General features: G+C 40.7%; 1 protein-coding gene across 1 annotated transcript in view; it reads right to left on the bottom strand.

Annotated features, from left to right (window-relative positions):
• Nucleotides 1-218: 218 nt before the first annotated feature.
• GDAP1L1 (ganglioside induced differentiation associated protein 1 like 1) overlaps nt 219-16730 on the bottom strand; it is a 44059-nt gene continuing 27547 nt past the window's right edge. The window contains exons 4-6 of the mRNA XM_039351282.1: nt 6863-6957; nt 5303-5417; nt 219-1930 (exon numbers count right to left, since the gene is read on the bottom strand). Coding sequence (XP_039207216.1) covers nt 1587-1930; nt 5303-5417; nt 6863-6957 — 554 coding nt within the window. The 3' untranslated portion in view covers nt 219-1586. The remainder of the gene's footprint in view (nt 1931-5302; nt 5418-6862; nt 6958-16730) is intronic.

Genomic DNA, 16730 nt, shown 5'->3' with positions numbered 1-16730 from the left:
GATGCATTTTATTCAGCATTTGGTAGGCTAAAATGTCTATCTAAACATAAGAAAAATCTTGTTGGATCACATGAACACCCACAAAATCAACTGCTGTTGTCCATAGTGATTAACCAGATAATGGCTGGGACGATCATAAGCAAGACCTGATGTTCAGAGAATGCATTGATTTGATTCTGGAAATAACTATAGCCATTATGACAAAAGCCAATGAAAGATACATGGCAGGATACCCAAATGTTATGGCCTTTAATTTGGTGTACATCATATTAGATAGGCAACACGCAGAGGCTGTCCTGGTCAGTTATTTGGATCAAGTCTGACAAACAAAATAACCCAAAAAACAGGTACACAGTACACATGGTCAAGATTTAATTTTGGGCCCATGGTTGTTCATTTATGCTGCTATTTTAACTATCTTTTAAACTGTCACTTTATAAAATTAAAACAAACTACTCTGCATTACTTAGCTAAGAAGAATAAACTCTTCTGACAAAGTGCAGAAAGTCATTACTGCACATGTATACAAGATTTATTGTTGGAAATGAATCAACTGATATAGACCACATTTAGAAATGTAAAGCTGTTATTCTTCCCATATGATTTATTTGAATTCTCAGAAGTAATTTAAGCATGACTACCATTGATGCTCATTATTCTTTCCAACATGCAAAAGGCACAATAAAGTGAGAAATAAGACTTTTGTGCAAAGTGTTTTCTAATAAAAATACACAACAAGAAAAATAATAGGAAAAAGTCCCCCAAAAGGAGTGTGGGGTGTCAAATTTCTTGAAAATTATTTAGAACTAATGAAAACAGTTATGTTCTTAAGAGTCCACAGAGGTTCCATTGGTGAAAGACACTTGGCAAATTCATGGAAGCAAGCTGGAGACAAACTCATTGATGAATCAGAATTTCATCTGTGAAATTAAGTACTGTAATCAGAGAAAACTATAAGACATAATTAAAAATTGTAAAAAAAAATCAAGAGAATTATAGTCCAAATGCAAGCTAATTAAAAAAACTTGATGTAAACAAATTGAAAATACAACGAAAAAAACCTCATCAATTTATACTAAAACTTCACAAACTATTGTGATCAAACTCACTGCATCTGTTCTATTTGTTTTTTAATCCTTTTTTAAGCACAACACAAAAATAGCTCATAGAAAAGTCCTTGTTAATTGCATTTGTAAGGGAAATAATGTGCTATGTGATTGAGAAATTTGTGGAAAAACTTAGAAGTGCCATAGGGAATCCCATTTCTCAGTTTGTAATTCATTTGCTAGTTGTTTCCTGGTGGTGCTTGACTGCTAAAAGGCTGTTTTTGTTCCACAGTGGGTATATAAACCTACCCCACCATTTATAGATTTGTAATATTGACATCTACAAAAAGGCATTGTACAAGTTGAATATTTTTGTTCACTTGCGTCCTTGCAGTATAGGCTTCCTACTTCTAGACTATGGAATGTTACATTAACAGTATAGTTATTCATATTGGTTTCAAATTTCCTTATAGTTACTGAAGATTCGTTATAGTTTCACACAGCACAGAGACATCAAACTAAACATCAAAACAGCTGGCACTAGATATATTTTTTCTTTAGATACCAATAAGCAAAATATCCCATCCCCCCTAGAGATCCCATGAGGAAGGAGGCCCCAAAAAAGGACGGAGGTTTCCGTTTGACCAGCCTAAATGCATTGGGTACCACTGCTGAGAGGAGTGTAGTATGGATGTCCCCCAAGACTTTCCTGAAGGCAAAACGTTTTTGTATCCTTTCAAAGAAGTTCAGTAGGTTGGGTCTGCTGCCATCTTCCCAGTATTTCTTTGAGAGTCCTAGGAACTTGAGGCGGTGTAATGTGGCTCCCAGCAAAACATCAGCCAAGGTGAATGCACATCCACAAAGCCAGAGTTCACATTTCTGCCCTAGGGAATGAAGCCACAATAATTATGTTGCATTGGAAGACATAAACCAAATGCTGCAATTCACCCTTACTTCATTGGCTTTTGATGGGGATCAATTAAATTGTCTTCTAGTAATAGTTCTCTGGCAGCTACCTGATTCAATATTTAGTTAGTTGGCTGCCCGTCATTACAATGGCTGACACTTGCAGCTGGCAGGCATCTCCTTGTGAAAGAAGTAGAAGCAGTTTGAGCTCTATAGACTCTGATGAATTTTAAAATTACACAAATACCCTTTATGCCCACCAGGACTGACAGGTGCAGAAATTAGAAATGTCATACTATATTTAATAGAGAAGAAAGGGCAACTGAAAGGAGCCACTTTCTTTTTATAGAAGACTGCTAAAAAACTCAAGGACACCAGTTCTCTGCTATATGAGTAGTGATTTATTTAACTCATGCTAAGTTCTTTTCCCCATGGGGAGGAAAATGGAAGGGAAACATTCAAAGTGTGACTGAGTTTAGAAAAAGGATTGGCTGTATCAGTATTTTTCATTTAAGAAAGTAAAACTGATCAGTTAAGACAGTGATCGCGAACCTTTTAGAAACCGAGTGCCCAAACTGCAACCCAAAACCCACTTATGTGTCATCAGGTGCCGGGTGAGTGTGGCCCATTGGGTGGGTGTGGCCCATTGGGTGGGCATGGCTGCGGTGGTAATGGCAGACTGGATGGGACTAAAAAGTTCAATCAATCAATTCCAACTTTGCGAGATCTTTTTTTCCCCACGAGAAGTTGAAATTGATAGACTGATTGAACCCTTTTTTTTTGCACATGGCAGCTGAGGCCTAAAGCGAAAAGGTTTTATAAAACCCAGCTGAAAGCCTATGACTGGGGCAACGGTGCGCGTGCCCATAGAGAGGGCTCTGCGTGCCACCTGTGGCATGCGTGCCATAGGTTCGCCACCGTGGAGTTAAGATAAAATTCCAAACATCACTTTAATATTTTGCATCACTGGACTATTGATTTCAGTGGAGAGAAAGAAAATGCAGTCAGGTAAGATGCTATGAGATGAAAAACTGGATGAACAAGTGAATATTTTGCTCAGAGATTTTAAAAGATCTGCAAATTCCCAAATGAAAGAAGTATCCAGGTGTTCTCCCTAATTCATGAAAAGAACTTTTGACTTTTAGCAGAAAACATTTTGAAAAAAAAGTAGAATAAAAAAACTTCTTTGCTTAATTTCTTCAAAATGCGCCATTTGGGGCTTTTTGTTTTCACGGAGCTCCAGATATTTGTTGGCAAATTAGGGATTATTAGATCATAGCAGGTGGTAGCCCTAAATGACTTTGACTGTCTCAGGAGGGTCTATCCTAGTTAGGTCTTGAGGATAAAGAACCATCTGGAAAGTAAAATACCATCCTGGTAGGGGATAACATCCATTCCATAACAGTTCTAAGAAAACGGCATGTATGCAGTCACTAGGAGCTGAGCTTGATCCAAGGCCCTCCTTAACCAAACCCTAAGATTTTAGAATGATATAAAGATACAGATATAAAATTGAGATTTCGCAAACATTCCAAAAGATGGAATAAGAATCAATGGCACCTGTTTAAATCACTTAAGATCTTCTCTTCTCACAAGACCCAGAATATAGACATAGATATAGATCTGGAGAGGAACTAGACATAGTAGACCACTACATATACCTTGGCCAACAGATCTCAATGGAAAATGATACAATAAAGGAAGTTGAATGGCATGTGGTTTGCAGGCATACGGCAAGCTAAGCATAATTTTCAAGAACAAACTCCCCCTATGTATGAAGAGAAAAGTTTTTGATCAGTGTGTGCTGTTTTAACATATGCCAGGGAAACATGAACACTAGCCTCACAATCAATACAAAAGCTACGAGTGACACAAAGTACCATGGAAAGATACATTATCAGCATTACAGGACAAGATAGAAAGACCTTCACATGGATTAGAGAACAAACGAAAATATACAATATCATCAAGAGAATAAAAGAATTAAAATGGAAATGGGATGGTCACAAAGCAAGAAGAACTGATGGCAAATGGACCAAGGCAGTCAAAGAATGGATCCCACTTGATAAAAAGTATACACAAAAGAGACCTAAAACAAGATGGATTGATGACATCAGCAAGTATTGCAGGTCCAATTGGCAAAAAAAAGTTCAGGACCATATTGGTTGGAAACATGTGGAAGAGGCCTTCATGCTGTACTGGATAGACAATGGCTAAAATGATGATGATGATCATGATGATGATGATCATGATGATGGTGATGATGATAAAACTGAGATTAGCTGGAAAGCAAACAGTCTGGCAAAAATGCAGAGACCTTATCCAAATGGTTGACCCTTCCTTAAAATAATTAATTAGCTTTTATTAGACACCTTGTAAACCTAATGTTCCAATTTTGTTGCCCAGATCTCTTCAACAAAATAGTTGGCAGCTAACTTGGATATGCTTATGTTCAAAAAGGAAGAAAAGAAGACCTGGGAACTTGATGTTAACACCAGGCAAAACTCTGTAACAAATTATTAAATAGTTAATTTATGATAATGCAGAAAAGAATGCATTGCTTGGCAAGACTCAGAATGATTTTACTAAGAACAAGTCATGCCAAATTAATTTGATTGACCAATTTAGAGGACATAGCATTCCAAGCAAAGCATCTGACAAGGTTTCCGATGAGATTCTAATAGAGAATGTAGCAAAACATGAGCCTGACTATTTCACTGTGGATATAGAGCTGGTGAAATAATTCAGTAGCTTTGCATAAAATGGGAAAGAGATGATGAATGATGTAGGACTCTGTCCTAGACTTTCTATTGTTCAGCCTATTTATAAATTGCTTGGGTAAAGGGTTAGAAAACAACAATATAAATTTTCAGATAACATGATTGGAAATTGTACTATTGGAATAAGAAATACTTCAGAGGATATTATCAAGGTTCAGAAGCATTTTGACTAAGTGGAATGTTGAATAGAATTTATTCTTTAATTTTAACTAACTAAACAGCGTGTGATGTGTAACTAAGCAATGTGTGATGTATTTGTGAAAAAGAATTCCTAGTATATCTTAAGAAAAGCAAAAAGTCAAGATTAGATTTGTTGGATACAAGATGGGCAGCAAATAAATTTCATAAATAAATATTAAAATATGTTATATTGCTTTCTCTATTTAAATAAATCAGAATAAAACTAAGATGTAGAAAAGTCTACTTTATTTCAAACTGATTCACTGTGGACTGTAAGCTACTTTTGATGCAAATATTAATTGTATAGATAATAAGTTAAATGAGTATCAGACACTTCTACAAGTTACGGAGAGAATCAGGAAATAATGTTCAGATGAACATAACGCGTACCTTGATATTCAATTTTTCTCTTCTCCAGTTCAGCTTCAATTTGATCTAGCACCATTCCCAGATCTCCCAGGATTTTCTTCAGATAATTTACATTGTCGTGTTCCAAAATTTTGGCCTAAATGAAAATAACAAAGGTCTTACTGCAAAAAAAAGCTTACAAAGTAATGATTACCCAATTAAATGTAGGATATATATATATGTGTGTGTGTGTAGGTCTTTGGTTATTCGGGTTTTCTCCCGCGTCAAATTGGAAGTGTCTTGGTGACGTTTCGACGAAGTCTCATTCATCATCTTCAGGCTGGTGCTTTCGGCTTCGTGCTTCTAGGAGCAATGTGTGATTGTGGCTATTTCTTCCTTTTAACTGCCAGTCGGGGTATAAACTGATTAGATGAGAGCTTGGCTGTGTTCTGATTGGATGGAGGTGTGTTCTGATTGGTTGGGAGCTTGGCTGTGCTCTGATTAGATGGGGGGTTGGCTGTGCTCTGATTGGTTGGGGGAGTCTTCTGTTTGGGTGGGGGCTTTGTTGTGCTCAGGTTAATCTGAGTTGCAGGGGGATGTGAGATGGTGGGCATTGCCATTGCTTGGCTTCGTGTCCATGGCCGTGCCCCATCTTCATGGTGGGTGTCAGTTTGCTTCATGTATGGATTGGAGGGGTTTAAAGTGGCTAATGATGCAGCTGTGGTCTGGCTTCTGGTTTGTGGTCGTGCCTCATCATCGGTGTGGGTTTGAGTTTGCTTTTTGCGTGGACGTGTGGTGGTGACATCATGTGTGGCTTTTGTGAGTGTGGGTCTGGTGTCATTCTTTGTGCTAGGGACTCGTTTGTCAATAAGGGCGGGTTTCCAAATGGTTGGTAGGCGGGAGGTATCATCTCGTTTGTTCATGCTGTGTGGGCGTTTTTCTATCTCGATGGCTTCTCTGATTATTCTGTTATTAAAGTGTTCAGTTTTGGCGAACAAGTCAATTTCACCTCCTGTGATTTTAAGGTGTTGGACCAGGGAAGAAGTTGGTTCCTCTTTTTTGACTCAGTTCTTATGTTCTTCAATGTGTGCACTTATTCTTCTGTTGGTTTGTCTGATGTATGTGGTGGGACAAGTGGTGCATGGGATTTCGTATACTCCTTGATTTTCTAATTCAATTTTGTCTTTGGGGTTTCTTAGGATGGTGGATATTTTTCTGTTTGGGCAGAATGCTGTCTTAATGTTGTGTTTGTGGAGAATCTTGCTGATTCTGTCTGTGGTGCCTTTTATGTAAGGGAGGACGGCTTAAATTTGATGATTTTTGTCTGTTGCAGATGAATCAATAGGCACTCTAACTACTTTCTCAATTTAAGTTGGGCCCCTGGGGGCCATTGTTTACCCCAAGTTCCACTGTCTTTTTCACAGTCTTGAAGCACCATCAATTGGCCCTTCTCTTTGGAATCTTTATCTGGGGTGAGAGTGGGAAGTTTGTGGAAAATGCCCAATAGTCAGTGGAATTTAGACTGAAGTCAATATCTATATCCATAAAAACTTCTCTAGGTTTCCACATCTAATAATAAAACCCTCCTTGTGCTTATCTCACCATAAGTTTTTTCTGTTTGGAAAGGTATGGTTCCGTTAGCTGTGCATCGTCATGATCCAACTTCATCAGATCTGAGCTGGCATTAACTAAATGTCCTAAAAAAACGAAAATAAAAATGGTTTGCATGCTTATAGTAGAAGCTTCATTCTCTTACAAAACTGTTATATTTGTTTTATTAGCTGCGCTAAAGAAATGATACAATAAGATGAATGAAAGATCGGGGAGTAAAGTAGGTTTCCTTTAAGATCCAAGGTATCACTTTTGGTCCATATTCTGTAACTGGACTTTTGAAAGATAAACACAGAGCAAATGGGAGGATATATCTCTTGCATACAGGTGTTAGAACAGCTTTTTAAAAATGGGGATCTCAAGTTCTAAAATATTATAGAAATACACAGTCATTATAGGCTGAGGCCTACAGATGCTAAGATGCTGTCTTCCAGACAATGTGGGACACAGAAAATGGAAATTAGTGGGGTAAGGCCAAAAAACAAATATATTTCCTTTAATTAACATTTTATTAAAATTAACTTAAATATAGTTAAGTGATCATTCCCATGTAATTAATGATTTTCTATTCTATTACATTAGAGAACAAAATTTGATGGAAATGACTGACAAGGCTTTGAGAACTACATCAAAGTGTTCAGGTTGTACATCCTTGTTCCAGATCATAATTTGGTGATTTCTGAGTTCTTTCGATCTTGATTCTTTGTGGGAGAAAGTGCTGATGTTAAATCATATTTTAAATTAGTTTTCTTTAAGTAAAAGAGAAAGCAGTTATAGTTTCCCATAATCATCTCTCAGTTATGGTGGAATTAAGCCAGCATACTTCCTGGCAGATGATAATCAATATCCCAAAGCATGTCCGTAAATCCACAGGGAGCAAATGCAAAGGTTTAAAAAAAATAGCTTCACAAGATTATGGCTGAATGCTCCAGCCAGAAATTTGGCAGTTTTGTTTTGAACTAATTGTGTTTCCTGGACACCTTTCAAACTAACTTGAACCTTCCAGATATATGGTATTGTGATATTCAGAGCCAGCATAAGAAAAGCCACCCTATATGTTGTGTCCTGAGCCTGCAAAGGCAGGCTCAGGATGTTGCAACAGTCCCGGGCAGTTGCAAGAACATTGACATCAATAAAGAGGCTGCTGAGAACTACCAGATGACTCCTGAAGTTTTTGCCTTTCGCTGAGGACTCAACACTGGCGACGAAGGTGGGATGCCTTGCAATTACTTTAAACAATTGTAAGCTTACCCTGGAGTGCTGAAGCAGCAGGAAACGGCGTTAAATTCAGCAACTGCCTGCCAATACAGCAAACGTTGGAGGTAAGCTGGATGATAGACCCTTCCTGTACTACTGAAGATGGCAAAGATAGGGAGACTTTCCGAGTTCAATGTTACGCATCCGGAAAGATGGGAGTCTTATGTGGCCAGAGTAGAAAATTATCTCAAGGTCAATCAAGTGAGAGAAGATGGCTTAAAAGTCGCCACCCTGCTGTGTGTTTGTGGTCAAGATGCATTTGAGATCGCTGAAAATCTAGCAGCACCTGCACCTCTAGAATCTGTTACCTACACAGACTTAAAGAAATTGTTAAAGGAACATTTTCAGCCCAAGTTGCCTGTCATTGCTTGGCGCCATACTTTTGAACAGAGGGGTCAACGGGCCGGTGAATCAGCTAAAGAGTACATTGCTGCATTGAGAAAAGCAGCTAAGCATTGTGAGTTTAAAGACTTAGAAGAAAGGCTGAGAGACAGATTTGTATGTGGACTGAGACATAGAGAATTGCAGCAGAGACTTTTAACTAAAGAAGACTTATCATTCCAAAATGCCTTGAGAGAGGTTACTGCAGAAGAGGCAGCAGGTGGCGTAATCAAGAACATGAGGCCGATCAGAAGTACTCCAGAAGCTGTGTCCGTGCACCAGGAAGGAGTCCAAGGGAGCTCAGAAGAGGACCCTGATGAAGAAGTAGACCGTCTCTACCCAACAAAAGAAGGAAAGCAGACGGAAGGCAAAGAAAAGTCTTCAGCTGTCCCCAAGTGCTTCAGGTGTGGAGGTCGCCATAAAAGGACCGACTGCAGATTTCGCTCTGCTATCTGTAGAGCATGTGGAAAGCAAGACCACATTGCAGCTGTGTGTCTGGGCCGTCAGAAGGTACAACCCCGAGAAGAATTGCGCCTGAAAGGTACCAGGGTCCCCAGCCAAAACAGGGTGGGTTTCTGTGCTTCACGAAGAAGCATTTATAGGACAGGCACACACAACCTATCAAGAAAAAACTGTCACTTAAAATGAAGTTGCAAGGAGTTCCATTGGTCATGGAACTAGACACTGGGTCTGCACTTTCAATCATTTCCATACATACATTCAGAAAGATTTGTTCTGGTAGTGGATTTCAGGCCAAGCTTAGGCCTTCTGACACTGTGTTAACAGCCTTTCAAAACACCAGAGTGTGTGTTAAGGGGGAGGCCACCCTTAATGTACAGTATAAGGATTTTGAAGGTCCATTAGATGTATTGGTAGTGGGGGGTGAGCGAACGAGTCTCATAGGACTCGATTGGTTTGAGGCCTTGGGAATACATGTTTCAGAGCTCAATAGCTTGCAAACAGTAGATCTACAAGAAGTCTGCAAAGAATTTGCAGATGTTTTCAGCCCACAGCTGGGCACTTACAAAGGGCCCCCTGTGTCCTTAAAACTAGACCCCACTGTCACTCCTGTCAGAGTAAAAGCAAGAAGGGTTCCTTTTGCTTTAAAAGGAAAAATTGATGCTGAATTGGACAAATTGATTCAGCAAGGAGTTTTAGAACCTGTTGACTCCAGTCCTTGGGAGACCCCCATAGTCATGCCTCTTAAGGCTAATGGGGACATTCGCATTTGTGCAGATTACAAATGCACTCTGAATAAGGCATTGCAGCAACATGCCTATCCTGCACCTGTAGTCAGTCATATCTTGGCCTCCCTCAAGGGGGGGCGTGTTTTTACAAAGCTTGACCTAGCTCAGGCTTATCAACAGTTGCCTGTTGATGAAGCTGTTGCTATAGCACAAACCATTGTAACCCACAGGGGGGCATTCAAAGTAAAGAGGCTACAATTTGGAGTAAATGTGGCTCCTGGAATTTTCCAAAGCATAATGGAAAACACACTCAGGGGTATACCAGGGGTTTGCCCCTATTTTGATGATGTCTTAATTGCTGGAGACTCCACACAAAATTTAGCTGAGAGATTGAGGGCTGTCCTGCTGCGGTTCCGGAAAACGGGCCTCAAACTCAAGAAGGACAAATGTAAAATTGGGGTGCCTTCTACAGATTTTCTGGGATTTAAAATTGATGCCAATGGGATTCATCCTGCTGAGTCCAAATTAAAGGCCATCATGCATGCTCCTAGGCCTAAGTCCAAGGCTGAACTACAGGCTTTTCTGGGCCTTTTGAATTTCTACCATTCATTCATTCCTAACAAGGCTAATGTAGCTGAACCACTTCATAGGCTTCTGGACAAACAGGCAGTGTGGCAGTGGTCACAAACACATGAAGCAAGCTTCAAGGAGGTTAAGGCCTTACTCACATCTAACAATGTGCTTGCACATTTTAATGAAACTCTTCCTGTGTGCATCGCTTGTGATGCTTCTCCTTATGGGGTGGGAGCAGTACTCAGCCACCTTAGGCAGGATGGAACTCAGGTTCCTGTTGCATATTACTCCAGAACCCTGTCTTCTGCTGAGCGAAACTACGCCCAGATAGACAGGGAGGCTTTAGCTGTTGTTGCTGGAATTAAAAAATTCCATGATTTTTTGTATGGCAGACATTTCACGGTCTTCACTGACCATAAACCATTGTTGGGGCTGTTTACCACAAACAAACAAACTCCCCATATCATCTCCCCCAGAATGCTGAGATGGTCAATTTTTCTGTCAGCCTATGATTTTTCTCTAATTCACAAACCTGGGAAAGAAATGGGCCATGCTGATGGCCTCAGTAGATTACCCCTGCAAGTAGTAGAGGCTGATCCTGCCCCTGCCATCAATATCCTTTCAATTCAGGCATTGCCTGAGTCACCGTTAAATGCCAGAGATGTGGCTGCTGAATCTGCCACAGATCTCACACTCTCTCGTGTCTTATCTTGGGTTTTGTCTGGATGGCCTGAGAGTTGTCCAGGCGCTGAGTTTCAGAGTTTCTGGCTTAAAAGGAACGAGTTATCCACTTTCCAGAGTTGTCTGCTGTGGGGCAGCAGAGTTGTCATTCCTACCTCAACGAGGTCTAGAGTCTTAGGTTCCCTTCACGAGGGTCATCCTGGCATTGTACGCATGAAGGCGCTTGCGTGCAGCCATTTGTGGTGGCCTGGGTTAGACAAGGAAATTGAAGCTAAGGTGCACGCATGCCACCTTTGCCAGCGCTCACGCCCAGAAATGCCCCAGGCTCCTGTGCACAGATGGGAGGAAACACAGTCTCCATGGTCTAGGGTGCACATTGATTACACTGGGCCCTTTCAGGGTCAATTCTTCTTGGTCCTGGTTGATAGCCATTCAAAATGGCTTGAGGTTGTACCTGTATCTTCCACCACCACTGCAAAGACTATTCAAGTACTGAGGGGGATTTTTGCTGCACATGGGCTTCCGGATGTTTTGGTGTCTGACAATGGCCCTCAATTCACTTCTTCCAAATTCCAGGCTTTCTTACAGGCCAACATAATTCGTCATGCCACCTCTGCACCATTCCACCCTTCCACCAACGGTATAGCTGAACGGATGGTCCGCATCACCAAGGATGATTTAAAGAAACTGACATATGGGGACTGGCATCACAGGTTGGCAGATTTTCTACTTGCTTACCGCACCACACCATCTACTTCTACTGGGAAAAGCCCGGCTGAACTTCGCTGGGGGCGCAAACTGACTACTAAGCTTGACCAGTTGCATCCGGACAGACTGCCTTCTAAGTTTACACAACCCAGGGCACCAAGGCAATTGCTAGTGGGTGCCCCAGTGTGGACCCGTAATTATGGGCCAGGTCATTTGTGGGTCCCTGCCATAGTATGTAAGGTTACAGGTCCCTTGTCTTACGAGGTTTCCCTGGATGACGGTCGTATCTTGCAACGGCATATTGACCAGCTGCGTATAAGACTGGACTCACCTGCTGAGACTCCTGGGTCTTTTCCGGGGGGGAGGGGACCTCTACGGGCAAAGGGAAGGGTGTGGGCAGCAGCCAGACACCAACAGAGAGGCCACAGATGGTCCATTTCAAGATTCCGCGAGTGCTCTGAACAGGAATTCGTGGGAACCAGCTAGAACACAGACACCAGTGCCTACTCCAGCCAGGGAGTTACCCCGGGGGCATAATCATTACACACAAACACCATTCAGCACTCCAGTCAGGGAGAATAATCGGGAGCATCCTAATAACTCACACCTTGCAAGAGAGCTGGCACACACTCCGTCTAGTTGGCCCAACACTGCCACTGTTCCCAGAAAGGGGCAATCACATAAGAAGGTGGTCGGAGGGCCGAATCCTGATTCTGACACCTCCGGCATAACAGAGGGGGCAACTGAGTTTTGGGACAGTACTAACACTCCAGACAGCCCTACTATGGAACTGGGGAGCGGAGGAAGGCAGCCTCATGATAGGTCTAGGGTAGACCTGGGAGGCTCTACAGAGTTGTTCAACAGTGGCAGCCTTCTACAAGGGCCAGAGAGCCTGCAACTAGGCAGGTCAACCAGGTTATGGAGAGCACAAAGTCCTGGCCTGACGAGCCCGGTGGGCAAGCAAGCAGGCCAGGCAATGGGGCACGGTCCATGGGGACCACCAGGGTCAAAGGAAGGGGGCGAACACACAGCACCCCCTGGATAAGATGTGCTTGGAGGTTGCCAGGGAATTCGGAGGTCACAAAGAGCTAAAAGATCTCCTAAATATCTTGAAGATTTTGTAACTCTGCTGGCAAAGCAGAAACAGTAAGAGGGTATTCCTGTGAAGGTTGGAATAAGGAACACTGGGAAATGAAGCCCAAGAAAACATTACAGTTGGGTACCATGGAGCTAGTGTGGCTCCCACGTTCATGTTGAGGTCGCGTGTAACTATTCATGTATTGTAGTTTTAGCCGGGGGGTAAGGGGTGTTGTGTCCTGAGCCTGCAAAGGCAGGCTCGGGACGTTGCAACAGTCCCGGGCAGTTGCAAGCTGCCCGGGACCAGACTGGCTGGCGCCAGCACTCGCACACATGCGTGAAGTGCAAAGCGCGCCAAAATGTTGCCGTTTGGCCTGGGAATTGTCTTTAAGAGAAGAGAGAGGCTTGTGTGCCTCGGCGTTGTAACAGAGCTGCTGGACATCAATAAAGAGGCTCCTGAGAACTACCAGATGACTCCTGAAGTTTTTGCCTTTCACTGAGGACTCAACACTATAGTTCTTGGGGGTTGTGGTCATGACACTTCTACAGACACTAGGTTGAAGCAATTTATCTAAGGTAGATAGATAAGTAGATAAAATCATGAATGAGGCTGCATTTGAAATCTTATTGGCAAATTTATCAGCACATAAATGAGAATTTCTACTTCAAGGCAAAGGCCAGTTTTGAGTAAATGCATTAGCAGTACTCTTTTCAATCTAGGTGAAATAGTGGATACATTATACCAATAATGATCTGTGTTCATTCTTTTCCCATCTGACATTTCACCTCCCTTAGGTAATTACTTTTAATTATCACTGCATCATGGGCTCAGCAAAAGCAATGCTTGAGCTACGAGTAAATCCATCTTAGTTGCTCTTTATATCTAGCATAGCTCAAGTAATTAAGCTTCTACAGCAGCCTAGTTATTTTTTTTTTCTATGAAAGTGTGGGATTAATTGCACAAATGCCCATGGACATCTCCCATAAGGGCCCCAGAGATAACAAACGGACCGCTCTAGACACAGGATGCATTCATCAACCATTTGGACAGACTCTGATAAGAACACCTGCTGTAGCCTTGCATCTGGAAAGTGTCTGTTATTTGATATATTGTAACCACCCCTATATACGTCTTTTGCTTACGCTGTGTGATTTAAAACCTTAGTAACAATAAAATAGGGTGCAAGAGTCAGCTCTGGGCTCCCATCCCGAGATACCTGCTGCGTGCGTGTCTCATTCTCCATGGGAGACCACCTCATGAAAGATTTTACTGGACAAATGAGGCCATAATTTCCAGTCTAGCCTCACATTATCTATGATCAAAAAAGTCACAATAAAAAGAAAGAGGGCATATTATTTTTCTAAATGGCAGCTTAACTTTCAAGAAATGTTTGGGGCTACAATTTGAGAACATTTGGATGTTTCAGGGTCTATGGTTGAAATCCTGATGATCAGATAGTTTGGTTTTAAGACCTTAGAGTTAGTCCTCCTCCACTACATCTGACATTATTTGGCCTGGAAACAGACTTTATTGTCAATGGAAAAAAAATGTAAAATGAAAAAAGTAATACATCATGGCTCTTGAGACTGAGATGATCAATTTAAGAGGTTTCTGTTACACTTGAATATAGTTTTGAGAAAGAAATTCAGTTTGCATGCAGAAATGTGGATACAATTGTAAGATAAACCATAGTTAGATTTGTTCCTCTATACATGTACTCATTTACATTACTTGACCATTTTGAAAGCATCCAACTCATTTTCTATGAATTTTTCTGTAACCAAAAGAAGCAACAGACTTAGATGGATCCTGAAGCTTGCAGAATTTTAAATAAATTCTAAGAAAAGGGGAGTCAAAAACAGTTCAGTGAGAATTGAACAAACTGAGACTGCTCAGTAATTATTGGAGGAGGGGGGAAACAGAACACTGGGGATGAGGATGGACTAGAGAAGACTCAGAGGACTGCAACATTTTGTTGAAGAATCCACGTAATATTAAAATGAGGAATTTAAATAGGCATAATAGTCTTACATTTGGTTGCTACATTTGCAGTAGGTGTCACTGCAACAAACAAAATGCAATCAGAATATGACCTTCATTCACCTCACATTTAGGATTTCAAATTACATTCCTCTATTCATTTCCTGCCCCAGATTACTGATGGAAAGAGATTTTTTGAAAACTTTCCCAAACATTTCCTGTAGCATATCTGATTGCAATTTTACCCACAGCAAATCAATAATTTAAATAGGGTTTTCCCTCTTTCAATTTACATTATGCACACAAATATTTTAGTAATTGTAAGTTCTACTATATAAATATCCATGCCTACAAATGAAGGAAATTTATGCTTAGTCAGGATTGAATAGATGGTTTCACACTAATATGACATCCTTTGCAATTTACAGTAGCAATTCATTGCTTTAATTAAAAGTTCTTTATATCTTCTATTGTGTGATTCTCTCTTAATGCTGACTGAAATAGACTATTTGCAGAACAATGTCCGAGTAGCTTTGGAACTAAGTATATGCTCCTCTTTTCTTCAATTTTTATTGATCTATCAGACTGGATTAGAACCAAGGCTATGTTCTGAGAAACCTAAGGTAGTGTGGCTTTCACAGTTGTTCTCAACTATTTTTTTTAATGAATGGATATTGACAATAAAATGATTAGGAATAGATCCACATATTCTAAAAACATGTGACTATCTCAAATGACCAAATAAAAAATGAATTTGAAAGTGAGGCTGTTGTATTTATTTTAAAAAGTAGTCATTTAGTTCAAAGAAGACATTTGTGTTTAACTGAGACATTTAGTTGCTGGACTGGAGGAAAAAGATAAATATCTAACATAAGGAAAGGTAAAGAAAAAATGAGAGTAATGCACTGGAAATGAACATAAATCACTTAAATCTTAGTCAAACAGGTCATGCTCAGACCATCTATCTTTCTCTTCTTTCTGCCCAACTGGTTTTGGCAGCCTTTTAAACTTCAGTGATCTTTGGAGAGGTGAAGACAATTCTGACTTTAGATAGTATCTGGCCAGCAGTATTATTAACCTGGAGTTACATTATGCTTTGATTTTTATTTAGTTGCTACTGGTGATTATTTTAAATGATATGGCAAGGAAAAGGCCTGGAGCAGCCTTTGGTAGAGAACACTGCCTGAAAGTAAATGGTGTTCCTGGGGGGCTCTGTGCTGCAAGGGAACAACATGAGGTGAACTTTAAAAAAAAATGTATTTTATTAATTTATTAGTTTTTTATGATGTTCATCTCCTCTGTTAGGTGAATTTTTGAGTGGTAGCAGTGGCGCTAGGACTGAAGTCAAGGCTTGGGCCTCTCTCAGGTCCTGCCTCAGAATTGCCACCAAGGGCTGCTGTTCAGGATGGTCCAGATATGTGTGTGTGTGTGTATGAGTGAGTGAGTGAGAGAGAGAGAGAGAGAGAGAGAGAGAGAGAGAGAGAGAGAGAGAGAGAGAGAGAGAGAGAGAGAAATATTTTTTTTCTTTTGTCTCTCTTTTGCTTGGGGTGGGGGGGCTAACATGCCAGCATAATCAACTTAGACATTTTCTGAATGTTTGACATGCCAAACCCAAAAGGTTCGCCCTCACTGATTTAGACTGTACTTTTCTTGGCAGCCTGAAGAACTTAAAACATTTCAATACACATCCCCTCAACTCATAACCCTGATAGAAGGATGGTTCTATGTCACATTCAGAGTCTAAGTATCCCAGCCTCTTCCTCTTCTGGAGAGAGAAAAATGTTTGGTTCTCTTAAAAACAAAGTCTGTGGAGCAAGGTTAGGTGAGAGTGGTTATTATTCTCCTCAGCAGTCTTTGATTAAGGTAGAATTTTACAGACTGGAAGAAGTCTAAATAAATGAACCCAAGGAACTTTTGTTTTGGAAAATCTGCTGTTTCAATAGGAATAAGCCCATAGTATAGTCAGAAATTTACTTTTGTTTTTTTGTTTGTTTGTTTTTTTTACTTAAATTAG

This window comes from Crotalus tigris, unplaced genomic scaffold, assembly GCF_016545835.1.
Source record: "Crotalus tigris isolate CLP2741 ecotype Arizona unplaced genomic scaffold, ASM1654583v1 scf7180000018371.15429387391:27106975, whole genome shotgun sequence".
NCBI lineage: Eukaryota > Metazoa > Chordata > Lepidosauria > Squamata > Viperidae > Crotalus > Crotalus tigris.
The sequence above is the reverse complement of the archived record's forward strand: the minus strand, read 5'-3'. Positions and strand labels throughout refer to the sequence as shown.